We start from the raw sequence: 27948 nt of genomic DNA, 5'->3' as shown, positions 1-27948 counted from the left end.
AAGGATTCCATGAGAGAGGGAGGAAGATGAGGATGACACTAGACGCCTCTTCCAGATGAACTCTGCCTCCCGCCCAGGGCCAATTTCCCACCAACTGGCTTGAGGGAAAGCTCCTGATGTCTTGTTTGCTTGCTTTGTAATTTGTTAATATTTTATTATTTTTATGTTACTTGTAGGTTGCCTTAGTAACCTAAAATAATTGCAATAAATAATAAATACAAATGTGGATACTGACTCCGACTCAACATTTGGAAATCTGAGGCTTCATGCCTCCCATTAACTATCATGGGAAATTAATGAAATGGCTATATCTTTTTTTTCCCTGTTCATCAGATGTGCATGGAATTTGTAGGTACAGTAGCCTCTTAAAAGGGAATTATAGGTGCAATGTTTCCTGTCCTATTTGTGTGTGTGTGTGTGTGCACATGCACATGTAGAGATTGCCAATAACTTTTTTTATTTCTTTGCAGAATTGGATGACATTTAGAGGGATAGTTGCCCCTTCTGAGGGGATTGAGCATGCTAAATTTCAGATGAACAGGTCCTGGGATATTTGTGCAATAACAGCCTTTACATTTTGAAGGTATCCATAGGAGGATGCACTTTATCCTCCTGTGTTTGACAGACAAACAAAAGGTATCCCTAAGTAACAAAACTGCAAAGTTTTTGAAGGCTAGATGCAGCAGTTTTTGTGGAAGGTGTGTGCTCACATTTGGAGTAGGGGGTGATTCACTTCCTATGTGTGTGTCTGTGTGTGTTATTTTGGGAAGGGGGCAATTTGTATGAAAATGGCACAAATCACTGAAGTGATTTCTTCCAGGCAAGAAACCTGCAGTTTTGGAACAATAGCTGCAGGGCTAGGGAGTTATGATTTTAAAAAGTTTACAGGTTTTTTCCATAATGAATTCTGGTGCCATCTCACTGTCCCATCTTTGCTCTCACCCAAAGCATATTGATTGGAGAGCCCCTGGTAAAGCGTACTTTACAATTAGAAGGTGGATCTGTCAGCCATATAACCCTGCTCTGTCCTCTCCTTCATCAGCATTTAGAGAAACAGAAGCAAAAATACTTGAAAACACACCATCTGTCTTTCCAAAGCCCAAATTGCAAGCAAAGCCTCATGTGAAGGTCCAGCTTCAGTTCTGGTCACTTCAGAGAGAAGTCCACTTCTTCTCTGGAAGCACTATGGACCAAAGGGGCCCATTTAGTGCCATCTAAATATGGTGCACATCCCTAGTACATATACACGTACACAATAATTCTCAGCATATTCCATTATACAATATTTTCTAATTCATTACTTTTGGGTTGCACGTCCTGATCAAAACTAATTTTGTCAGCAGTAATAATGATAGATATCTCCATAACTGTAATACCTCAGTCAATTCTGAATACTCAGTCAATCATGAATACAATCATGAATTGTTGTATTTAAAACCAACAGTCGATATCAACATGAATGGTTTTGATATTCTTGCTTTCTTTTCATATCACATAAATGAAAGTCCTTGTAACTCTGCCATCCTTTAAGTCATGCCAAACTTCCAACACGTGCATGAGAATGTTCATCATGAGCAAACAATGGGAGAGTCACAGTATCCTATACATTAAGAGCAAACTAATTCTACAGGTGCCTACCCTTATAGAACCGAAATGACACCATCCATGCACAAAAGGGAGGTGTCTTCACAGGCTTGGAGGAACCTCAAGGTTGGCAAAAGTATGAATAAGTCTTTAGCAGAAACCCGAGCATAAATGGCAGGGACTCAAAAATAGCCCATAGAGGACAGAGCATGCCCAGTGACCAAAGAACATTGAAAAAGGGAATAGTGTTCTGGAAGTGGATATGGCTGGCTAGAACACTAAACAGGAGCACTGCACTCTGAAATGTTTTGTTGCAGGACCACTTGCCTCCTGCGGTTGTTTCACAGTAGGGAAGAAAAAAGGCAAGACAGATAATCAGCCCCTAAAGCTACTGCGGCAGTCAATTGATTGACGTGCTGAGTTTGGGGAAGTCATGCATAGGGTTGAGGGGGAACTTTTCAACTAACCTGTGGTGACTCCTTGAGTGAAGCAAAGAAGGGAAAGAAGATATTCCATCCATGTCTGTCCCTGTTTTTAAAGCAATCTGCTTCCCGCCACTACACACACCTGCATCCTTGGCCCAAAGTAGTAGGCAAGCTGGCACAACACCTACCCAAAAATGGGCTACAGGTTCATGTTTCTCTTTATCTTTCCTCTGTTTAAGTATTTAGAGAGTTATTTATATGCAATGCTTCATCAGCAAGTTACTTAAAATTTCCTTAGTGCCCAGTGAAGTTACTGGGTTGCATCCAGACTTAGCCATACTTACAGTAGAACCACTGAAGTCTATGGTATTCAGCATTAAAATACTGAACTCTATATTTAAATTTTATATCAATTTTGCTGCGTGGTTTTTTATTCTGGTTGTGCTTTTTATATTGTATTGTGTATTTGTGCTTTTAACCTGTTGTTTTACTATGATTTTAATTTTTGTGAACCGCCCAGAGAGCTTCGGCTATTGGGCAGTATAGAAATGTAATAAAATAAATAAATAAATAAATAACTTACATCCCATTGATTTTATTGTATTTACCCTAAGTATGACTAAGTGTGAATCCAAGCCAGTGGTTCTATGGACAAAAATACATAGCTCAGTGGAGAGCATACAAGATGTCCCAGGTTTAATTCTTGGCATCCCTAGGTAGGGTTGGGAAAGGCTCCTATCAGAAACTATGGAAAGCAACTAACTCAGAGTAGACCAGGGGTGGGCGGAAGGTAGATCTCCAATATTTTGGACTTCAGCTCATACCATTCCTAACCATTGGCCATGCTAACAAGGGTTTCTGGGAGATGAAGTCCAAAATTTCTGGAGATTCACTTTCTGCCCATCCCTGGTGCAGGCAATACTGATCTAGATGGACCAAGAGTCTGACCTGGACCAGATCTACACTAAGCCGGATTTAACACTTTGAAAACGTTTTGAAGATTGTATAGGGAGTGTGTCCTGGGCCTCAACAGTTGTCACTACTGTTATAAACCATTTTAAAGCAGTAGTGTAGATCCTGCCCTGGTGGTATAATAAGGCAGCTTCCTATGACCATTGTATTGGGCAATAGAATTTTAAAACTGTTCCTCATAGGAGGCCCTTGAATACAGTCCTGTTTTTAAGCATTACATTACAGAAACCACACACACTATGCACAACAGTTTGGATGCTTTGTGACAGGTTTATTTATACACTGGGTTAAAAAATACAAATATTTCATTACAAAAAAGCTTTATCAAACTGTATACATACAGTAGGTTTTGTCAAAAGCCAACCTGTCATTATTACTTTATATACATTTGGCTTAATATGTGTGACATGCAGAGTAACAAGAGTACAGCTCTAGATTAATTTCAGTAGCCTAGTATTTTAGAGGCTTTGGCAATGGTCAAATAGTTTCCCCATATCAGCAAATACATTTCCACAAAAACATGAAAGCAGTTTATTAACGGGAACCAATTAAATTGGCAAGCAAGAGACTACACTTCCCCGACACACAGATGTGTCATATTTCCAGCCATACTGAAGTGGGACAACATGAGCACATGACAATGGCTGGCACTCTGTGATCCCTTTATGCAGTACAACATGCAGCCAAACTTGGCCTGTAATGCAGATTGGTGCAGGGTGTATGTATACATAGATGTGCTTCTGACCTGTGGATCCATGCAAGGGGCAGATGCTGCTAACCCTTCACTCCAAAAATCCCAAACCACATGAAGCTTTCTCAGAGTAGAGACAGTTTCAGCTGAGCTGAAACCGTCCTGGTTGGAAAAAACTACCAGAGTTAAGAATTTGAAATGAGAGCAAGTTGTCAGAATCAAAGTAGCTGAATCCAGCTTTAGCACTATTCCCCTCCAGGGCATTTTAAGCTCAAGATAAAAGGACAAGGCAGAAAAATACTTGCCTTCAGCTCCAACAGTTTTATGCAGAAATGCTTCTGCTATACCTGTCCTGGGGTCTACCCCCTGTTGCCGTTTTCAAGTGAAACAGGCTCCACTCTAAAGGTTATCGCTTGCATTATAAAGTTACCCAATCCTTGCCCACCATTAGACCTTTTTGCTGGGTATGAGGTTGGGAGTGTCACAAATACAATGATTTGTTTTTTACATACTGAGATTCTAACTCAGGAGACTGCATGTTAAATATTCCATATTTAACACTAATCTAACGTAGAACATTAAAAAAACACTTTTGGCAGTCTGTTCCACCAGATGTAGTCTTTCTTCGAAGGCTCATCTGAATGGATATTAAAGTGCACATAACCACCAACTAATGCCTTCTCCCCACCCCAACCTGAATCCCTTCCACATGCTTCAAACATGAATGGCAAAATGAAGAGATCCTACTCCTGATGCTAACCTTACAAGCTTCCTAATGTTTTGAAGCAGCAAATACCATGTTTTTTGCCCAACATACACTGTCTAAGGATTACACTTCATTTGACTACTAGTACATTTCACTATAGATCAATATGCAGTAATACTTGGTTATTATTTCACTATATACAGAACAGGTACTTTTACCCTTTTAGGAGGGGGGATTAATACTAGTAGAAATAGTGCTATCTCCTTTGCACCTTTTTTCTTTTTTTACCTAGCAAACATTTTGCTTGGTGCTAGCTTTTTGTGATTAATAGAAAACTGGTAACAGTTTGTCTTGGGTAACAGAGCTAGAACAACTATCTGGGGTTTCCGTTTTTGTTTTAGTTGTCCATTTAAGCAAATTTCACAAACTGTCTATATCAAAGTAATATCTGTGAAAGCTAACATATGTTCACAAGACAAGCATGACATGTTCTCTAAAATGCAGCAGGAGTTGTTGTTATATGTAGTGATAAACTTTACAGTTACATGACCTATTTTACTTTTTAAAAAATGATAAATACCACTTTATTCCCATTTTACACAAATAGTTTTAGACTACAATCCTAGAAGCCCATGGGCCTATACGATGGAGAACTAAACAAACATCCAGGTAGTGCCTTTGTACAACATCATTCCCCGTTCCCTTGTGGCTCATTAGGCAATTTTAAAATTAGCATGTGCATTCAGCCATAAAAACAGTTGCAGAAAAACTTAAGAGCCCCCTGTAGCTGTATGTATCCTTTTCTTCTAGACATGCACATGGCTTTTTAGGACTGCAGCCTTAGTCAGATGTTCCCAGACTCTCCAAATGATTTTTTTTCTATGTTAGGTGCTGGACCCAAATTAGAAGCAAGACGTCATGGTCAACATGATTATGTGTCACTTATTCTAAGACATCTGTATGAAGATTACTTACACTACTACAAATACACAGATACTGCCACAAAAATAGATGAGGATACAGAGTAAATACATCTTTCATCTCATGGCACTTCAAGCAGGATAACACTGGCTGGCTGGTTTAATGGTCAGTTGTGATTATGTTTGATTGAATATTTTCCTTTCTGGAGCTGAGAAATATACAGTTTGGATTTGCTTCCATCAGGCCTCTTAAACCACACTTCATCGTGGTTAATTGTTGTAATTATGGCACTGAAAGGAAAGAGGGGGAGAAATCAGGAGCATATTAGTATCCATATAAAAGTACAGGATCACCCTAAGCGGCATTGCCATTTATAAACAGTACTGTAATTATTGGTAATATAGCACACAAGCATTATAACAAGTGTCTCATTAAATTAAGGATAGCTAATAGAATACTGAAACTCCAATACTGCAAGTATACTAAACATCACTGCATTTGTTTACAAAGCATTCACATTTTTTAACAGCTCCCTTTTGTTAAGGGAGGAAAAAAAGACAGCTCTATGCATAGGTTCAACAGCAGATCGAGTGTCTGGCAATCATGTAGCTACCGCAGAGGTGACTTTGATCTGCTATGCTGCCTATCAGTAGCAATCATACAATAATAACTACGTACATTATGTGGGTTTTACAAACAAAGCATAAATGATTCCATGTTGACCAAAGTTCTTGTACAGTGGCACAGAGGGCAGAACTGGAGATGCTTATCTAGTTTCACCCATCTCTCTCTTTCTCTCTCTCTCTCTCTCTGTGTATAGAGAGAGAGATTGATTCTCAAAGAAATCATATATATTATGCACTTTCTGATCTTAACCATACAAATGCATCATTAAATACATTGGGCAGTATCCTACGCTGCCTGCATTTTAGTGGGCCACATTATTAGTGCAACAGGAAGCTTGCGGTTATTAAAGCAACCCGAAACGAGCAAAAATGCCGGTTTCTGGAACAGGTGAGGTCAGCAGAACTCACAGAAGGAAGCTCCACTGACCTGTCCTTATCTGGAAAAGAGTGTTTGTACTCGTTTCTAGGGATCCTTTGTGAAACACTAACTTTGGGGTACCATTGGTGCAAAAACAATCAACAGAAGCTCAGCGATCCTGTTAGATACTGCCCATTGCATAATTTCATTCACTTATATTAAACACAAATACATGCAATTGTCCTCATCTCCTAAGCCCTTCACACTCCTATAATTGGCAACTAGAGGGGTGCTCTTGGATCCAGAACTGTCACTTGAGGCACAGGTGAACTCAGTGGCAAAGAGCACCTTTTATCAACTTAGGTTGATATACCAACTATGTCCTTATCTGGACAGAGATAGCCTAGCTACAGTTATCCATGCTCTGATAACCTCTCGCTTGGATTACTGCAATGCGTTATACGTGGGGCTGCCTTTGAAAACGGTCCGGAAGCTTCAGCTGGTACAAAACAGGGCAGCCCGTTTACTAACAAGGACTGGCTGGCGAGATCACATTACGCCAGTCCTTTTACAACTTCATTGGCTGCCAGTCCAGGTCCGGGCCTGATTCAAAGTGCTGGTATTGACATTTAAAGCCCTAAACGGTTTGGGGCCAGGTTATTTGAAGGAATGCCTCCTCCCATATGTACCTGCCCGGACCTTAAGATCATCTACAGGGGCCCTTCTCCGAGAGCCCCTGCCAAAGGAAGTGAGGCAGGTGGCTACTAGGAGGAGGGCTTTCTCCGCTGTGGCACCCCGGTTGTGGAATGAGCTCCCCAGAGAGGTCCGCCTGGCTCCTACACTGTACTCCTTTCGTCGCCAGCTGAAGACCTTTTTATTCACTCAGTATTTTAACACTTAATTTTAACTCAAATTTAAATTATACTGTTTTAACTCTGTATTTTAACCTTATATCAATTGTGCTGCGTGGTTTTATCCTGGTTGTGCTTTTTATATTGTATTTTGTATTTGTATTTTTAACTTCTTGGTTGTTTTATGATGGTTTTAATTTTTGTGAACCGCCCAGAGACCTTCGGCTATTGGACGGTATAAAAATGTAATAAATAAAATAAAAATAAAATAAATAGAGCTCATGTTACATGAGAAGCCCTGACACAAGGAGGCACGCACATGCCTAAAGAATGGCTGCCTCCTTGTATCAGCCTGTGCACTAATTATGGTCAAGTCAGCTGGCTCTGCTGCATCAGATGAGAAAAGCTACAGCTAGAAGCAGGGCCTTCTCTGCTATGTCTCCGCACACCATCCTCTCCATTATTATCATGCTCCTCCTACCACTTTGGCAGGCTGGGAAAAACATAAAAACATGGAGAGTAACCTGCCCAAAAGACTGAATCCAAGGCAGAAGTGGGGTCTGAGCTCCAACACATTGAACAACGACTTTAAACCCAGATAACAGCACAAGCAGAAACCAATTTCACAGCAATACCACATGCCAGTAAGAAAATGTGTTAATTAAAAAAAAAGAGGTGGGAAGAGTGGGTACCATCAATCAATTTATTGAAGGCAACCAAATACAGGTTTCAGCCAATTACATAGACAAAAGTTATACACAGAGTATAAAAGCGTGCCATATAAAAAAAGAATAGATAAAATGTTATAAAATGTTAAAACATACATGGGTGTCCAGGGGTGCACTGGTGCAGACAGGACACCACATTGACTATTCATGAGTTAGGGTGTTCTCATCTTTAACACCAAACACATAAATAAGATAGAATCTACTCTAAGTTTTTTTACTATTTACCTTGTAGGGCATTCATCTTTCCTATCAATACTTATTGTTTGTCCACGTCCATACCACTCCCCATTATAATAGAGCCTTCCTTCTTCAGATCTTGCACTGTGCAGGTGTTTTTCCAACTTGACAGGGGCTGAAAAGAATCAGTGCAGACAATACTGACAACACTAGAGCAGAGAGTCAACTTTGGTCTCACTTTATTTATTAATTTAATTATTTATTACATTTCTCTATTGCCCAGTAAGGAAGCCTTTATAGATCGGTTGCTGGGGGATGTGGGCTGTTGGACCCGTGTCCTGCTTGTGGGTTCCTGGTCGACAGCTGGTGTGAACAGAATGCAGGACTAAATGGACCCTTGATCTGATCCATAATGGCTCTTCTTGTGTTCTAACAGCTGAAGCTCTCTGGGCTGTTCACTTCTTGCTTATACAGAGGCCAATATGCATCAGTGATTTTACCTTTAGCTCTTAGCCCATAATAGATAATAGGTTCTTACTGAAAATATATCTGTATATAGAGAAGAAAGAACAAGGGGACAGGAGCAGGCAGAAGAAACATCATGGCCTGCTCCTGTTGGATGCTCCCTCTCTCCTCCCCCCCTCCCCCCCTCCCTCCCTCCTGAACTCCTGTTCCTTGTGTGTCATGTCTTTATTAGACTGTAAGCCTGAGGGCAGGAACTGTCTTTTTTGCTAAGTGTAAGCCGCCCTGAGAGCCATTTTTGGCTGAGGAGCGGGGTATAAATATGATAAATAAATAAATAAATAAATAAATAAATAAATAAATAAAATAAATATATACATTCTCTCAGGCCAAATATGCAGTAGCTAGTTTATGGTCTAAACCACATGCATTACTGACTGAGCTTTTATTTGTTTTGTTGCAGTTTATTTTGCCTTTTTTGGTTAAGAACACATCCATAACTATGCATGGTCTCCTCTCAGGCTCTTACTTACTTATTTATTTATTTCCAAGCTACCAGGGAAAGAATCAATGTCTTACTACCCTCCTAGTCATTGGAATGCCTGCATTTAATAACTTCTCATATTCAGCTATTAGCATCTGTAATTGAGCAAGTCCAGGTCATTATATGTAACAGACCTTGGATAAAGTAAGTGTTAAGCAAGTTGTCCTTACGTTCTGTTTTCACTCTATGTGGCCCCAACGTAGCCATTGCCTGAAATACAAAATAGGTTTTTTTAAAATAAAATAAAATCAGACAGCCTTTTAGGAAATCAACTTCTCAAGGTGTTTTGTTGGAAAGAGAAACTTTGTGATGGCTCCTTTTGGAAGATAAATGGAACCACACCAAACATTCACCCAAACCAATGGCAAGTAGCTAAACAAATAGGAAAAGGCAGCCATTTCCACATTAAATGAGATTTGCGTTTGTTTACCAAAATAATTTCATGCAAATAACTTTCTAACTGCTTTAAGAACATCTGCTTACTTTGAGGCAAGAGAATATCGCTCCCACCCTGACCCATTCGATATTTTCAAATATCTGGGTATCATCCCTGGTAAGAATGGGCTTGTTTGCCCTACATTCTATATGGGTTGAGGAAGACGTTACCCTTTGGATATTGCTTAATTTTAGAACGAGGTTCCCTTTATTATATAATAACCCATAGGAACTGTCAAACAGGATCAACATTTCAGTCTTTCTGGCCTATTGTTCTATTTTCTCACATCAATGGATTAGTTCCTAGGTCAATTTTTCTGTAAGAACACAGTCAAGGCTATTGCAAGTCTTCATTAGTCAGGAATTAGCAACAGCTATGACCACCTAGTATCACATCCTATGTATGATGACCAGGAGTCTAAAGGTATGGAACTGAGCAACGAAGTGATTTGGAAGTTCTACAATTGTTGTTTGCATACTTTTCATGTTACATGGCTGTTACATACCTTTAACACCTCCCATATATATCTCATTTATTAGATAACAAATTTGGCTGTAGTTGTCAAAAGCTAAGCTAGTGAGTCCTATTACAAATAATCACACACATGTAGAAGCTGCATACCCCTGCTCATTATAGGCTTTGATTGATCCACTCAATGATCCCCATGATCAATTGTGCCCTCCCCGCCAAATAAAGCAACATGGCCACCCTCCCCATTCCCAACATGGTCTATTAATGCCCAGCAATATCCCTAAGCTAGTCACTTCCCTATAGCCACAAACACTTAAAAACCTAAGCCACTTGCAGGCACATCAACGCTTCCCTTTAAAAACATTAAATAGTGACATTTAACCATACCTTCCTTATTGTTGTCCAATCTTCCAGTATATCAAGATCTTGTAGCATATACACTATATAGGGGCGTTAATGTGTTAAGGGACTTGCATATTCTGAAACTGGATTAAAACAAAAGTTCTAGCAGACCATTTTGAAACATGCTTGGTATAGCACAACTGAAATTAAAGCAGTGCTACGATAGGCCCCGAGCACAGGCCATGCACATTTTCAAGGACTAGGGTTTGTTTTGGACCACTGGTACAGATTTATCAGGAAAAAATTCCTGACTGTTAGAGCAGTACGACAATGGAACCAGTTACCTAGGGAGGTGTTGGGCTCTCCCACACTAGAGGCATTCAAGAGGCAGCTAGACAGCCATCTGTTGAGTATGCTTTAGGATGGATTCCTGCATTGAGCAGGGGGTTGGACTCGATGGCCTTGTAGGCCCCTTCCAACTCTGCTATTCTATGATTCTGTTATATAACTTTCTATATCACCCTTCAATAGAAATTCCCAGGAGGTTTACTTAAAAGGAAAATACAATTAAAATGTAAGCAAAACAAATTAGATCATACACATAAACTTAATAAACCTAATATTTATTTATTTTGTAAATGGTCTTTTAATATACCCAAGTTAAGGTGTTAAGGCTGCAATACTACATACACTTACCTGGGAGTAAGTACCATTGAATGCAATGGCACTTCCATCTGAGTAAACATGTATCTGACTGAGCTGTAAGAGGGCTTTCTGTACTCTTAGCAAACTTAACCCAGGCTATGTGGGGGGAAAGATACCTTGCAAACCCTTGAAAGAGACCCTCAGCATTCAGACAGGCAGCAAGAGTAGAGAATGAAATACTGCCTTAAGATACTTGCACAGCCCTACCACAAACACCACCTCTCACCACTCATTTCTATTAATGTTCACACTTGCGTGAAAAGTGGTTCTAACAGGGCTGTGCACAGACTTGCAGCCATCCATTTCAAGAATAGTGTGATTTAATCAGAAGAGCAGAAATGACTGCTGGCGACTTTCTCTGACTTCATTGACTGCCTTAAAATAAGATTTTTTCTTCTTCTTCCTGCTTGTTATTTTATTTTCAGGTTGGTGTGTGTGTTCTTCTTTAAAAAATTCCCCTCCCATTCATGTAAATGGGAGGAAAATTCATTTATTTACTTATAAGGTTTAAATGCTGCTCTACAACCTATAAAATTCCTGAGCGGTGTGCAACAAAAAGAGAATCAAAATACAGAATTTTAAAAAATTAAATTATGCTAATAAAACCATTGCTGGTTGGTCAGGGAAGACGTGCTTAAATAAAAACGTCTTCAGCAGGACTGAAAATGAAACAATGTCATTGCCTGCCTGACATCAATAGGCAGGGAGTTCCATTGAGTGGCAGACAATACACTGAAGTCTTTACTCCAAGTGGACTCCAAACACACTATGGCCCCGTTCAGAAGACACCTTAAACCATGGCTTTAACCACAGTGGTTAAGCCAGAAAGCCGGGTCATGTTCAGAAGACACCTTAAACCACAGCTTTAACCATGGTGAATAAAGCAAAGAGCCTTATTTACTGTGGTTAAAGCCATGATTTAAGGAGTCTTCTGAACAAAGCCTGGCTTTCTGGCTTAACCACCATAGTTAAAGCCATAGTTTAAGATGTCTTCTGAATGGGCCCTATAGGTCCATGTGGAACCATCAGGGGTGCCTCATCTGATGACTTCAGTGAATACATGCAGATGAACTACACCAGGGCTGGCACAGTTCTCCACACCTGCTCTGGGGACGTGTTGAGGGCTTGGAAGGGCCCACCACACCCATGTGGTGATCTCCCACCACACCCAAGGAACATGCCCTGTTTCACCCTCCTTTTGCCTCTAACATTGGACCTCCAAGGTTAGGAACATAAGGGATACATAGGTTTCTGCAGGAGCTTGGCAGGCAGACCACCCTCTGCCATTGGAGTGAGAGATCCAAAAAGTCCTATGGCCCCTTGAAGGCCCTCCCAGAGACCAGAGGATTGCAACCTTATTTTTAAGAACATCATCCTCTTACTATAACCAGATCAGACCAAAAAAAAAAGAAAAAAGTGACCATCATAATGGGAAGACCAACTCTTAGTCCCCAGTGAAAACACTGCTCACAAATCTTAGTCAAAGTCTTCAAAGTCTATCCTGTGTTTCTTAATGGAAGTCTTGTGAAGTGTCAACAATCAGCAACACTGTAACGCAGTGAATAGTTGTACCCAGTTAGTAGCCGTAAAAGGATATCAGATACAACAACGGGTTTCTTCTTATCGGGACTAAATGGATCCTTCCTTTTCTTCCTAGACTGAAGTTCATCATTCCATAACTCTGAGGAAACATAAGAATGTTGCTGTCAAAAATATTTTGACAGTAATTCATTTATTCGGTACCGTCTTGCGTCTGTACAACCTCAGGATGCAGAACTTCAGGTTTCCTGGATGGCAGCACCACCTTCCCCTAGTCCCATCCCCTTTCCCCTGCCTGCCTGCCAGTCATTCAGTGGCTCCCCAGCTTTTGTGTGTTTCCTTCCCCCATTCCACAAGGTTGAAATGCCACAGACCCCAAGAGTCTCTCCAAAACTGAACGCAGCCCTCAGAGTGAAAGAGGTTCAACACTCCTGTTCTACCAGCTCTTAAGTTACCTGAGGTAATGTCAATGCTATGTCGGTCTTCTTCAAGTCGCCTGATTTTCTCTTCTAGTTCACTTTGAACTGTGTCATACAACAAGAGCTTTTCACTCTGAAAGGCGAAGTTAACAATGTAGTCAAACATTAGCCAACTAAAAGCACCCAATGCATCTTCTCCTGGATTGGGCACTCAAGATCAATGCAAGCAGTTTCCAACACAGAGACTTGATGTATAAGATACATTCTTTCGCTGGGTTCAGAGTGCGGGAAGAAATGTGAAAAAGCTGGCATCTGATGCTGAGAAAGGTCATTGCGTTAGTTGCGTCAAGCAGATGCAATACACGCAAACAGAGGGGTTACCTTTTTGCACAAGATTCAAGTGGGTGCATGACATATAATAAGAGGGATGGGTTAAGAGGGGTTTTCTTCTCCCAAGAAGTATTTTGAATATGCAATGCGCAAAGTCAAGTCCTTTTGCCAGTATTAAGAGTTTCAGAACAGCGGAAATGTAAACAAATAGAAAGAACAGAGATTCCCTTAACATGTTATTATTTAAAAGGAGAAACCCAAGACCGCCAGTTTTCCTTGCAAAATCTGCTATGATGTGTAGTCATCCTTATTGGACAAGCAACAGCCCTGAAGAACCCATAGAAGGTTTCCAAAACCTCACAGTGAGCAAATAAGAGAAGCAACGCAGCCAGACTACAAAGACCAGGGTACCAGTCCTGTGTGCTCGAGGAGGCTTTAAAAACATTCAACTGGTGTTTGTTAAACGGCAGTTGCACTTCCATCCCTACACAGCAAGCCATTTTTGAAACTTGGGGACAGAGTGGGGGGCTTCAAACATAGGACATGGAGGCTGCTATTCAAAGACAAGACTCCCAAAGGGAAAGACCAAATCCTTCAGCATGGCTGAAGCAGCTCTTTGAATCCTGACTGTTTCCAAGTTCACTTGGGATGAATTAAAAAACACACAGTTGCTTATTCAGAAATCACATGGCTGAAAATGAATTTGGAGTGGAAACATACATTGCATCTACACTTATCTCTTCCAAGGGAATCTATGATCTTTTCTCAAAGCACATTCACCCCAACCAGTGGAGGCTGGTGGCTCCTATTTCAGTGAGGCTGGGGATCCGCTCTGGGTCTCACTCAGATAGGGTTCAGCATGTTAGAGTTCTGATTGGTTCAGACTGAAACCCAGAGCGGATTCACAACCCCACTGAAATGGGAGCCACCATCCCCCACTGACCCCAACCCATCAGCTTCCGCTGATCCAGGTACAGACTTGCTATATCCATCTAGTCCCCTCTGAGCCAGCTGGAGCCATTTTTTGATGCAGACAAAGATGCACAGTCCTCTACTTCTTGCATGTGGTTAGTTGAATAGGACTAGTGGTAGGTCAAGGCCCTTGAGCAAAAGCAGGCGTGGGAAACTCTTTGAAGTCTGGATTGCTCCCCTTACCCCGCTCCACACGGGATCACCCCATGGGTTCTTCATTGCCTACTGATGGCTGAGTGTGAATCTAGTAAGCCACAAGTCTCAGCTCACAGAACGGCTTCTTGAAACTGGAATTGCACACAAGGGATGCAGACAAAAATGTGGCTCAGGTGGCGCAACAGAATCGAAACACTACATAGCAGTCGCCTGGCCCTACCGCCACTTGTGAAAGATTTAAGCATGTTGTCTTTTAATTCAAAACATTCAAAGGTTAGCTGGAATCATGTGGCTCATTATGCATTTCCGGCGTTACACTCAGTACAAAACACTCTGTTCTCCATTTTAATCAAGGATCGTATAAGGCTGATTAAACAGGCTGCAAGCAGACCAGAGCAATTGTGAAAGCACTGCTGTCTTCTTCATGGGGGCAAATGCCCAATATTCTAAGTTCATTATCTTTAAAAGCTTGACTGAGTGTGCACGTTTCCTCTGAAATAACTCCCCACAGTTATAGGCGGATAAACACTCTCTCCAGCTAAAACAAACAAACAGTACCTCACAATGTTGGCGGGAAGCTTGAATTTCACATTCGTATTTGTTTTTCACAGACTCTAAACAGAGCTCTCTGTAGATACCTACAAACAAACATTTCTGTTTTAAACCTTGTTTGGGAGAGGCAACAGAGGGCCCACATCAATCTACCAATGCATTCCCCACCCATAAGCCTAAGGATTACCTAAGGATTAGGTAACTTCAAGAACATCTTCCCTCTTATACTAAGCCACTACGATCTTCAGGGGAAGCCCAGTTGTCTGTGTCGTGGCCTACAGATCCTCTTTTGGTGAAAACACAAAGATGGGCTTTCTCTGCAGTGGCGCCCTCCCTGTGGAATGATTCCTCCCTGAGGCACGTCAAGCCTCAATGCTGGCATGCTCGAGGCATTCATTGAAACTGTATCTGTTTGCTTCAGCTCTTCCCCAACCATGAGCAGAAACACACACAGGTATTTGGGTCACAGAACAAGGCTGTGTCCTGGGAACGGTCTCCTTATCCTACCACTATCCAACCTCACTGGGAGTTACAAAATTAAGCATTTGAGAGTTAAAAATGAACAGATTTCAATGTTTTTGTTAACATTTTACTTCTACGCAGGCCCTGCAGGATGTACCTAATTGAGTCAACAACCACCACTTCATGCACTTACCTGCCACTTTTGTTCGGATTTGCATGTTTTCTTGCAGAGCTGCCAGTGGTTCCAAGTACTCTGGTGCCTTTCCCGCAATGACCTCCTGTAGTTTTGCATCCACTTGGCTTAATCTCTCTTTGTAAAGTCTTAACATAATGAAGATGAAGTGCATTATATTAAGGACATGCAGAGAACAGGGTATATTAACGCTTTCTAAGAGTCCCTTTCCCTGGTTTCCATTGGCCCTCATCCAGCAAACTATTAAAACCATCAACTGAGCAGAAATTAACAAGACTTAAAAACAAACTATACAATAAATTATGGCCAACTCATTATGTACACCCTATTTATGCTGGATCTGGACTTTGCATTCCATGAATGGAGGAGCTCCTTCCGTCCACAAAAGGCATTTGATCCAGCAGAGGGAGACTGCGGGCGGCAAGGTGAATCTGGCTGGTTCCCCCTCTGCTGCAGCCGCTTTCGCCCTCCAAAAATCTACTCCATTTGGTCAGAGAAGAACACAGGACTGTGAGGGGGGCACCAGGAAAGGACAGGAAGTTGTGCGGGGTAGGAGGGGCTGCTCTCCAAACTGCCAGGCCACTCACTTAAAAAACAACAACCACCCTCAATGGATCCTTTATTGTATAAAATAAAGGATCAATAATGGATCAATGGATCCTTTTATTATATAAAATTTACAGACTGCACTTTCAGCCTGGCTGCTCTCAGGATGGCTTTTTTTAAAAAAAGGAATTGATAGAATAACATACAGCAGCAAAGAAAAAAGAATCAGGTAAGAGAGCTCTGAAACTTATAATGACCCAAATAGATCTAACACAGTTGTTGTTGTATAATCATTGTAAATTTAAACCATCCCCACTACCAGGCTGCCAAATATTTCCATTCCAGGAAAACGATGGGCGCAATCCTATGGAGACAGTTGTCCACCTCCAAACTCAGAGGCTGACAACTGTCCAATGCAGGGCGGCCAAAGCACGGAGACAATCCTTGCCACCTTGCTCTGGCCACCCTACATTTTTAGTTAGACAGGCAATTTCGCCTGTCTAGCTGGGAAGCTTTCGAGTGGTAGGTGGGGAGGCCATGCGGGCCATAGGAATCTGCATAAAGCTGCTTCCACTATCTCCTCCCTTCCTCGCCCCAGGACTGTCCCCTTTTTGCCATCGTTATGCTCCATTTATGAGAACCATGGTGGCTCTGAGGGGGTGGGTCACGCGGTTTCAGGGCTCCGAGGTCGGAGCACTGGTTCCAATCTCAGATCCTAGAAACCAAAAAATTCTATGCTCCCCGATGCTGTCCAGGGGACATAGGATTGTGTCCTAAGAAACTTCAGAACTGTGCATTAGAAAGTCAAAACATCTGTTCTAACATGTGGTTTATGATTGAAGTAGATGAGACCTGGCAGCTGTGTGCATATATCCCATTCACATATAAAGTAGGGGTAGGGAGTCTGGATGTAAGAGAGTGAAGCGAAACATGGTCTTATCATGCTGCACTCCATAGTTTTTTCAGCCATTTTCTCCTACCCATTCCACTTGGAGCTGGATCAGAGGAAAACTACGGGAAGCAGCAGGGTGGAGCTAGGTAAGGCCAGAGAGGGGCAGTTTTGCTCCCCTGCCCCATATTATCCCTTGCATATGAAGAGCAGACCCACTCCTCATTTTCACTTTATATGCAAACAGGGTAGAACACATGCACAACACACATATGGCCATCACAACTATGTGGCCTTTAGAATTTCCTACAATGTCCAAGGGCCTAACTTACATCTCCCACCTCATGTATGGTTTAGGAACACAGGGGTGAGTTCCTAAGTTCCCATGGTATCCATGGAATATTAAACCCACACTTGTCTTAGAGAAGACTGGAAATCTCTGGAGACACTTCCATAATTTACCCACCTTACACGAGCCTTATATCATACATTTGCCCACACACACCTATCCCAAACAATTTTAACATTATTTCACAAATCTTTAGTCTTTAGATAAGGGTGAGTAGAGCTCATCATTTGCATACAAAACACCCCAGATTTAATCCCTGGTATCTCTACAAAGGCCGGAGAAAGTCTCCTGCCTGAAACCCTGGACAGCCATTGCCAGTCAGTGGAGAACAGGGGTTGCCCAGATCCTGGAGTGTGTCTGTGGGGCCCCATGCACTTACCACTGCTGCCCCTTCTTCTCCCAATCAGCACACTTTTCCTTACCTCCATGCAAGTTGACAGAGCAATATCACTCCACTGACTATAATAGAGTTGGGGGAAAGGATGCTTTGCCGAAAAATGGCTTGGCAGGAGCCCATCACAATCAAAGCCCCTTTGGGCTACAGGTTCATTGGCAGTGGGTGGGCTTCCTCCTCCACATCCATTTTTGGGCAAGGGAACCTTTTGCCCAGCTCTGTTCAAGTCAATTGAGCTACAACACTCCACTGACTAGAAAAGAGGTGGAAAAACAAGTCCCCTGCCTAAAGAAGGGTGGAGTGGGGGCAAGAAAAATCAGAATGCAGAGGTGGGTGGGTGCTCCCAACATTCTGTTCTCTACGGCAATTTGTGGTGGTGGCCAGGACATTTTTTTCCTTCAAAATATCAATTGTGCCCACAGGCGCAAAAAGGTTGCCATCTCTGGTGTAGACAACACTAAGGTTGCAATCCTATACAGACGTACTTGGCAATAAGTCTTATTGGGCTTACTTCTGAGTAAACGTGTGTAGGATTGCACTGTATCAGTGGTCTAATTCAGTATAAGCCTATCTACTTTTTACAAGAATCCCGAGGTCCACCAACCAGAGTTAGGTGCAAAAGTGTGATGGAGGCAGACACACACTGAGAACTGAGAGCTACTGAGCACGTGTTCAGCCAAGGAATATGTATGTATATATTTGCTTTTTTGTTATATCTGTAAAAAAAAAACTGGGTGTCACAAACGCTTGCTAATCTACTGCAAGCCACCCAGAGATCTACTAGTAGATCCCAGACTATCTTATGCCCACTTCTGCTTTAGACAATACAAAACATATCCAGGATTACAAGTGGACTAGAATCGAAATTCTACATCATTGGTTTACTTACTGATCTTTGAGGTCTGTAAATTGTTTTTCAAGAATGGACATTTCATCTATACACTCCATTCTTCTTCTTTCACAGTCCTCATCATCCATTTCTGAGGACAAAATTATGCACTTTTAAGTAAAGATCAGAACTGGCTCCTCTCCACCAATTTATGCTCAGGTTGACATATTCATTAAAAAACACAGTAAACATTCAGAATGATCAAGTTTCAAAAGGAATTAATCTTTAACAACCTTTTTTAACTGATGGAAAACTTATGCAGTATATAAAGTGAAAACCAAAGCTTGCTTTCTATTCCATGACTGATCTTGGGAAAGAGCCAGTTTGCTCAGGATTGCACTTCACTTACACTTGCACTTCAACTTACAGCCAACTACATTAATATTTTAAAGTATTGTCCAACATGGAGCCATAAAATTTGAATGAATCAATCAGCAGCAATGTAACACTGGTTACATACTTCACATTTCCTGTGCAAGAGCAATAAGTGGAAAGGTTTTTGACAATCTAAGCAAGGGCAAGCCCTTACATTTGTACAGTGGTGTGGCTGCTGCTGAAAAATTGCCTCCACACATCTGCAGGCTCATTTGAATATGCTTTCCGCACTGTGTGGCATCACCAGCAGAGGCCAGGGTGGATTAATTTATATCAAGGATATTTCAAATCAAACATCTCATTTGGGATTCACGATTTTCAACAACCATGCATATTAATGGGTTGCTACAAACAATTAAAGCAGAACCACTTACAATTAAATAGCACTTTTTATAAAACCTAGAAGTATAACCCCAAATCTTTGGACATGTCGCTCTGAGTAACTGAGCCAGCTCAGAAACAGGAAAAAGGTTTCTGTGTTGCTCTCTGAGCCTGTATACATATAAGGATGCTAATCAAGATCACGTACTTGAAGGCTAAGGATGCAACCCTTTAAGTTCCAGGGGATGGGTTTGGGATTATATTTATTTATTTTTAACATTTATATGCTGCCTTATTTGCAAAAAAGCCGTCAGGACAGTGCACAGCACAGTTCTATTAAAATGGAAGACTTTTAGTACCCAAATTACTACTAGATATTTCCCATCCAAAGACTTATTTTCCATTCCTAAGTCTACTAAATTGCATTAGCCTGCAAGTTAGTAGGCATATTGGTCTGTTCAGATCTTTTCAGATAGTACTGCATCTCCAGTCCCATTCCTGAAACAATGCAACTGCTGGCCACACGCTTTGCCTTAGTGCTTACAAGGGGACGGATGAATATACATATGGCTCCTCTGTGCAAGCAGGAACCTTGGCCAATAGAAGAAGTCCTATGTGTGAAGAAGCCCCAAATGCATACATTGGTATGAGCCTATGTCTCCTTTATGCTAATACTGAATGCGTGGCTGCAAGTGAGATGGCCAGCAGTAGATACAGTGCAACAGTAGCAGAGCTACTGACATAATTCCACTCCCTCCTCCATGTGTTTGCTGTGTACCTGAAGAAGATCTGAACAGACCTATATTGCTGCCTAAATTGATGAGTCAACAGCAACCTATTGCTACTCGTGACATATAGCAGGGCTGAATAATAAGTCTAAAACACAAGAGCAGACGCACAAAAATCCCATGAAGCTGATCGGTGGGAGATTCAGGACGGACAAAAAGAAGCATTTCTTCACACAACAAAGAGTTCAATTATGGAATTTACTACCAGAACATGTAGCGATGGCCACCAACTTGGGTGGCTTTAAAAGAAGATTAGACAAATCTGTGGAGGGTAAAGCTATCCAGGGATACAGGTCATGATGGCTATATATTACCTCCACTATTGAGGCAAGATGTCTCTGAATGCCTATTGCTGGGGGACATGAGCGGTGGTGGTGGTATTGTACTCATGTCCTAATTGTGGTCTTCCCATGATTATCCACTGAAGTTATAAACCGCAGTTAACATTGACCACCACTTGTCATCTTCAGATGACATGCTAAATTGCACCTAATCATTAACATTTGCCAATGCTTCTGAATACCTCTTTGCAGCTGCTCTGGAGCAGAAGAAAGGGGTGGGGAGCATGAAGGACCAGTGTGGAGGCCAGGTTCATTCCCGTCATGATAAACCATGGTTTATTGTGACATCCAAATGGAGCCATTACCAACCCTACCGAATTTTGTTTACAAGTCAACGATGTCAAGACATTATTTTTGGAGTGACAAGTACTGGCCCTTGACCGAAGAAATAATGGCTTAAGAGTCATAGAATCATAGAATAGCAGAGTTGGAAGGGGCCTACAAGGCCATCGAGTCCAACCCCCTGCTCAATGCAGGAATCCACCCTAAAGCATCCCCGACAGATGCTTGTCCAGCTGCCTCTTGAAGGCCTCTAGTGTGGGAGAGCCCACAACCTCCCTAGGTAACTGATTCCATTGTCGTACTGCTCTAACAGTCAGGAAGTTTTTCCTGATGTCCAGCTGGAATCTGGCTTCCTTTAACTAGAGTCCATTATTCCTTGTCCTGCACTCTGGGAGGATCGAGAAGAGATCCTGGCCCTCCTCTGTGTGACAACCTTTTAAGTATTTGAAGAGTGCTATCATGTCTCCCCTCAATCTTCACTTCTCCAGGCTAAACATGCCCAGTTCTTTCAGTCTCTCTTCATAGGGCTTTGTTTCCAGACCCCTGATCATCCTGGTTGCCCTCCTCTGAACACGCTCCAGCTTGTCTGCATCCTTCTTGAATTGTAGAGCCCAGAACTGGACGCAATACTCTAGATGAGGCCTAACCAGGGATGAATAGAGAGGAACCAGTACCTCACGTGATTTGGAAGCTATACTTCTATCAATGCAGCCCAAAATAGCATTTGCCTTTCTTGCAGCCATATCGCACTGTTGGCTCATATTCAGTTTGCAATCTACAACAATTCCAAGATCCTTCTCGTTTGTAGTATTGCAGAGCCAAGTATCCCCCATCTTGTAACTGTGCATTTGGGTTCTATTTCCTAAATGTAGAACTTGGCATTTATCCCTATTAAATTTCATTCTGTTGTTTTCAGCCCAGCACTCCAGCCTATCAAGATCACTTTGAAGTTTGTTTCTGTCTTCCAAGGTATTAGCTATCCCACCCAATTTTGTGTCATCTGCAAATTTGATCAGCATTCCCTGCACCTCCTCGTCCAAATCATTAATAAAAATGTTGAAGAGCACGGGGCCCAGGACTGAGCCCTGCGGCACCCCACTCGTTGCCTCTCCCCAGTTTGAGAAGGTTCCATTGATAAGTATTCTTTGAGTCCGATTCTGTAGCCAACTGTGAATCCACCTAATAGTTGTTCCATCTAGCCCACTTTTAGCTAGTTTGTTAATCAGAATGTCATGTGATACTTTGTCAAAAGCTTTGCTGAAGTCAAGATATATGACGTCCACAGCGTTCCCACGGTCCACAAGGGAGGTTACCTTATCAAAAAATGAGATCAAATTTGTCTGACAGGACTTGTTCTTGACAAATCCATGTTGGCTTCTAGTGATTTCAAGTTGTTTACAGATTGACTTCTTTATAATCTGCTCCAGAATTTTCCCAGGGATGTATGTCAGACTGACTGGTCTGTAGTTCCCAGGTTCTTCCTTTTTGCCCTTTTTGAAGATAGGGACAACGTTAGCCCTCCTCCAGTCGTCTGGCACCTCACCCACCTTCCATGATTTTGCAAAGATAATAGACAAAGGTTCTGAGAGTTCTTCCTCTAGCTCCTTCATTACTCTAGGATGCAGTTCATCGGGCCCTGGAGATTTGAACTCATTCAAGGAAATTAAGTGTTCTTTGACCATTTGTTTATCAATCTCAAACTTCAATCCTGCCCCCTCAACTTCTGCTTCACTTTTTCCAGGGGGGTCATAGACCCGCTTTTGGGAGAAGACCGAGGCAAAGTAGGAATTGAGCACTTCAGCCTTTTCTTTGTCATCTATTATCAATTTGCCATCCTCATTAAGCAGTTGAACCACCATTTCTTTCCTCTGTCTTTTACTACTCATATATCTGAAGAAAGCCTTTTTATTGCTTTTAGCATCCCTCGCTAATCTCAGCTCATTCTGAGCTTTAACCTTCCTGACGCCATTTCAGCACTTCTGCGCCACTTGTCTGTACTCTTCTTTTGTAGCCTGGCCTTCCTTCCACTTCCTATATGTTTCCCTTTTTGTTTTCGGGTCCACTGAAGTACTTGCTAGAACAGAACAGAAGCATTCCTAGGAGTCAATGCATGGCTGTCAACAGTTTCTTTTGACACTCTCATTGGGATGGGCTAGGGAAGAAAAGAAGGAACAACACTGAACTGTTTGACCAATCTGGAAATAAATCAGTCAGCCATGTAGTAGAAATGAATAAAATCTGTACTGCACAAGGAATCTGCTTAGGATTTCTGAAATGGAGCCTTTCTACCTTGTTTAAAATAGCAGATTTCATGCTCCCAGAAGTCCCATCGTATCAGAAGGAGATGAAAACTGTACATACTGATTCTGAGTTCTTGTTCATCACATTCCACTAAAAGGGCACATGTAACAAGAAACCCCTGAAGTATTGAATAAGCTTAAAAAGAAGAGCTTTGAACATTGTCACCACTATGTTTTCAATATGCTGAGAAAGTAGGGCTACTATCTGCCAGAAGGCAACAAGAGACAAAATCTGTGGTTTAGAAATCCAGGTTAGAATTCACCAGTTCCTATGTTTTACTGCTTGAGTCTTTAAAACAGAAGAATTGTGAATTTTAAAGATTTAGTCAATGGGTTAAATCCAACACTGGTGTGACTGGACTTCTGCCCACATTTATTGCACTTCCACTTCTCCTCCCTCCTGCAGCCAGGTTTTTAACTATGACACCAAACATTCCTGACCGTTCACCATGCCAGCTGGGGCTGATGGGAGCCGAACAAAACAGCTGAAGGGGACCAGGTTAGGGAAGGCAGGTTTAGTATCTCTCAAGATCGCAGGCATATCTTTATAAACTAGAACCAGTCTTTGTTTTCCAGAGTCTCCACATAATAGGGAATACATGTGGCATAAACCCTGTGCTTTCTCTATGACAAGCTTTACAATACCTCTTCATAAGCAAGCATGAATTGTAGATACTATTAAGAGTGAGAACTACCTGGGATACTTCCACTAGTTGAGGTCCGTCCCCCCACCTCCAAAAGAAATGGATTCCAAGTTGGACAGATTAATACTATGAAGTCACCATTCTGATGTGTGAAATCTAATTGAAGTGCCACCCACAGCAATTCTCGTGACAGAAAGAGATATTGTTAATGGAAGTAAAAGGAATGAGGGTTAAGTAGAATTCTTTATGGTGCAATGCCACCTAAGCCAAGACAGGAGGGGCAAGTGCCTCTAAGAGAGGGCTGTATCCAGTGTTACTCCTTAGACTAACACTGAAATGAATAGGTCTAACCTAAGTCCCGTTCATTCCAATCTGTCTGCTCTAAGTAGGACTAAAATTAGATATAGCTTGGAGTGTGCAAGTGTATGTATGCCACTTTAAAGCAGTTTATTGACCACATTAGAGTTGGCCCAGAGATTAAAAATATTCACCATCCTCTATACAATGGACTGGAACCAGAATATACAGAATAGTTGTCAGAAAGCAGGAGCCCCAGTGCCTGCCAATTCTACTGAAACTCAAGTAGAAGAAATATGAGAACTACTGTTATTCATTCCTTCTGAATAACTGTGAAGAATTTTGGAGAACAATATGCTCTCAAAAGACTCATTTCTTCAAGTAAAGAGCCGCTTTATCACAAGACACCAGAAATGAATAGACAAGATCCACTTCAAGCCTTGACCTCCATGAGCAGGAATAATGCTTGGTGAATTGCACAGACGAAGGAAGCCTCAAAGTATGGAAGTGAGAACAAAATGTCCCTTAATTATACTAGCCTATTGCTGGGCACCATGATTTGAGATGAACTTCAGCTCTACCTTAGTTGAGTAGGATAAAGTGGGTACAAAAACTTATCTCTGAAATGTTGTCATGTGTAACATCCAATTTTGAACATGCGGGGAGGGGGGGGAGAGGGACTGCCTTTTAACTTACTGAAAATAACCAGCAGTAGGTTCATGATACAAAATAGTCATATTTATGTATGCGATACATAAATATATTGAGTTTGTATCCAATTGTGTCATTTGGACAGCAGGAGGGACACACATACACCCGCAATCTGCTCTGGACAGTTGGCGGACCCTCCAGAGCAGAAGTGGGGCATGCAAGGGGGGCTGCAGGTGGGGCGGGTGAGAGAAGAAGTCCCATTGTGTGAGTGGACTTCTGCTTGCCCAAGGGTTGGGTCTAACCCATGGAATGCATAGCTTAGATGGCTTAAAAAAATTAGTAAGCAGTAAGCAACTTTACGGAAGATAAGCTATTATCTATAGCTGTTTATCATAATAATTAAAATTGGAACTTCTATATGCAAAGGTAGAATACCAATAATCAGATCCAGGGAAGATCCAACAGTAGACAGCCATAACGCATTTAGGTGGCCAGCACTAGAGACAAGAGTAATGTATAATACAAGCCAACTCCTATGTCCTTAAGACGTCTCTGAGAAGTTAATCAAAATACCATACTGCACGTTTGCTGGGGGAGTAAAGGGGGGGGGAAGAGCACAGAAATCTGTGATGCAGCCAGGGAACAGGGGAATGCTTTCAGCCAGGGAACTTTTCTTTGAAGGACATAAATAAATAAACTATGAGAGAAAATACAAGCTATATTATATAACTCACATTCTCTGCCTCTAGAAGTAGAAGGTAAACCTAGCACAGTTTTTTATGGAAATATGGGTACAGGACATCTATTCAAAGAAGGGAGAGGGAAAATAACCCGGCAGTCTTAAGAGAAAAAGGGCTACGGGCTGAATCCAGTGGCTGTATTCAACTTTAGCCTAAATTAGCCTTCCCCAATCTGGTGTCCTCCTGATATGTTGGACTACAACTCCAAGCATCCCAGTTGGAGCATGCTGGAAGCTGTAGTCCAACACATCTGGAGAGCACCAGGTTAACTTAAGTCCGATTCATTTCAATGGATCTACTCTAAGTAGGTCTAACACCAGATCCAACCCTGTGTCTCCTGCGCTAGGACCATCTTGCGAGTTGTGTGTTCGAGAAAGCGACCAGCCCAAACACCACATGCCAGCCTGATTGTCCATATGTCCTTCGCCAGGCATTGGTGGCACGCAGACAAGGGGGAACTCTTTCCCCCAACCGGTTGCCTGCTGGTTATATTCACCACCACAGGTGTAGCTTGGAAGTCGCGGATTGGAGTGGGGGAGGCGTATGGGGAGAGAAAGGCTCCCCGCTGCTCTGGGCATGAGTGGCAGCTATCAGTAAAAGGAGATCCCATCTTTGTCCTCCCACGTGCGTGCTACAGAACCGGGGGGGGGGGTTTTCTAGGAGATCCCCCGTGATGGGGGAGGACCTGCTGGGAGGAGAGAGGGCGGACGGGTTGCAGAAAGGGAGGCACCGGGCTGGCGGCGGGGCGGAGTCCTCCTTCACACCCACCTACCCACCCACCCTCCGACGCCAAGCGAGGCGGAGGTCCGCTTCTTCCCGCGCCAACGCGTGCGACCGGCGCCCCTTCCCCGCTTCACCTGAGCTGTCCCCCTCCTCGGACACGGACGAGCTCTCGGACTCCTCCTCCTCGGAGCTGCTGCCATCGTTCTCCCCGTAGTCCACCTCCATCTCATCGTGGTTGTTCTCCTTCTTCTCCCGCGAATGGACCGGCATCGCGCCCGCGCTCCGCCGACGCCCGGCGTCACCCCGCTCGGCACCGGGACAGCAACCTCGCCGCCGGCCCTGCCCTCCGGCGCGCTAAAGCCCCGCCTCACCGAAACCCCGCCATCCACCTCAGCCGGACACAACCTAACCCGCCTCTCTACCGCTCATTGGTGGACGCCCCGCCGGCGGAGGCGGGGGGGGGGCTTGGAGCCGAAACGACGTGCGGCGGAGCTTTCCGTGTCGTGGAGCATCTTGGGACATGTAGTCGCTCAGAAAGAGAGCTGCGCACCCCTGAGTGGGCGGTGGAAGACTGATAGGCAGGAGGGGAAAGGTTACTACTGGGTCTTGTGGCGATAAACACACACACAAACGTGCCCTGCCAAAGATTTACGGCAAAATCTGGAGGAAAATCTCAGATTCTGAGGACAGTAATTTATTTATTTTTATTTATTACATTTATATCCCACCCAAGGCAGCGTACATAAGCCTCCTCCTCTCCATGTTATCTTCACAATAACAACCCTGTGAAGTAGGTTGGGCTGAGAGTATGAGACTGGCCGAAAGTCACCCAGTGGGTTTCCATGGCCGAGTCGGGACTAGAACCCAGATCGCCCAACTCCCAGTCCAGCACTTTAGCCACTACACCACACTGGCACAACCTTATCTATTTAGAAGTAAGCCCCATTAAGTCCAGTGAGATTTACTCCCAGGTAAGTGGATACAGAATTCTAGCCTAAGGGTGCAATCCTATGCATGCTTAGACAGAAGAAAGTCGTACTGACTGGAAAATGCTGGGAGTTGTAGGATGAACCGCCCAGAGAGCTCCGGCTATTGGGTGGTATAAAAATGTAATAAATAAATAAATAAAGATTTTCTATCTAAACATGCATAGATTGTACCTTAAAAGTGTTAAGAGTTTAAGCAGCACTCTTCTACTGCATCTGGCCAAGGAAGTGTCCATGTAGTGCTTGGAATGGCCGAGGTTCAAACCCCTACACAGCAGCCATGATGAAGGGCACTAGGAGAAGCTGGGCATCCACAGGGGTATTTCCAAAGTGGGGGCAGGGGGCATCAAAGCTGCCCAATAGTGTGTGGTTGTAATTAACGCACGCACCATCACACGTGTGCTTTTTCCTGATGTGTGCATGTTGTTGCTTAGCCAGGGCCGGTGCCAGACTATTTTGCGCCCTAGGCAAGGTGAGCTACTTTCACCACCACCACTCCCAAAAAATGCCAACTTTGATTTTTAAGAACATATGTTTCCTGGAATAAATAAGAAGCACAAAACTTGAAACTGCTAAATTTATTTTAAAGTGCAAGAAATACGTCATGCCAATTATAGCAAACAAATTGGAAAGGAACACCTATGGGTCTAAAATGCATTATTTAATAGGAATATCACCTCCAAATCATCCCCAACTCACACACGCGTGCACACACACACTCAGCATCACTCACTCCAAACAAACACACGCATGAACACATGCATTCACTCAAAGACCCCATGCACCCCATTCACCCATACATTCTCTCTGT

The 27948-nt window shown here is 42.7% G+C and overlaps 1 protein-coding gene across 2 annotated transcripts; it reads right to left on the bottom strand.

Annotated features, from left to right (window-relative positions):
- Positions 1-3256: 3256 nt before the first annotated feature.
- Positions 3257-26475, bottom strand: BRMS1L (BRMS1 like transcriptional repressor). 2 transcript variants are annotated; one of them, XM_063117819.1, is made up of 10 exons: positions 26286-26475; positions 18690-18780; positions 15623-15750; positions 14974-15053; positions 12994-13090; positions 12597-12680; positions 10340-10404; positions 9180-9255; positions 8088-8214; positions 3257-5589 (listed from the first exon to the last, which is right to left on the bottom strand). In XM_063117819.1, the coding sequence occupies exons 1-10, from the start codon at positions 26419-26421 to the stop codon at positions 5466-5468; spliced, it is 1008 nt and encodes a 335-aa protein (XP_062973889.1). In that variant the 5' UTR covers positions 26422-26475; the 3' UTR covers positions 3257-5465. The 2 variants fall into 2 exon arrangements, with proteins under 2 accessions (XP_062973889.1, XP_062973890.1); XM_063117820.1 differs by having other exon boundaries at positions 9216-9255.
- Positions 26476-27948: the final 1473 nt, after the last annotated feature.

The sequence above is a fragment of the Elgaria multicarinata genome, chromosome 2 (assembly GCF_023053635.1).
Source record: "Elgaria multicarinata webbii isolate HBS135686 ecotype San Diego chromosome 2, rElgMul1.1.pri, whole genome shotgun sequence".
NCBI lineage: Eukaryota > Metazoa > Chordata > Lepidosauria > Squamata > Anguidae > Elgaria > Elgaria multicarinata.
The sequence above is the reverse complement of the archived record's forward strand: the minus strand, read 5'-3'. Positions and strand labels throughout refer to the sequence as shown.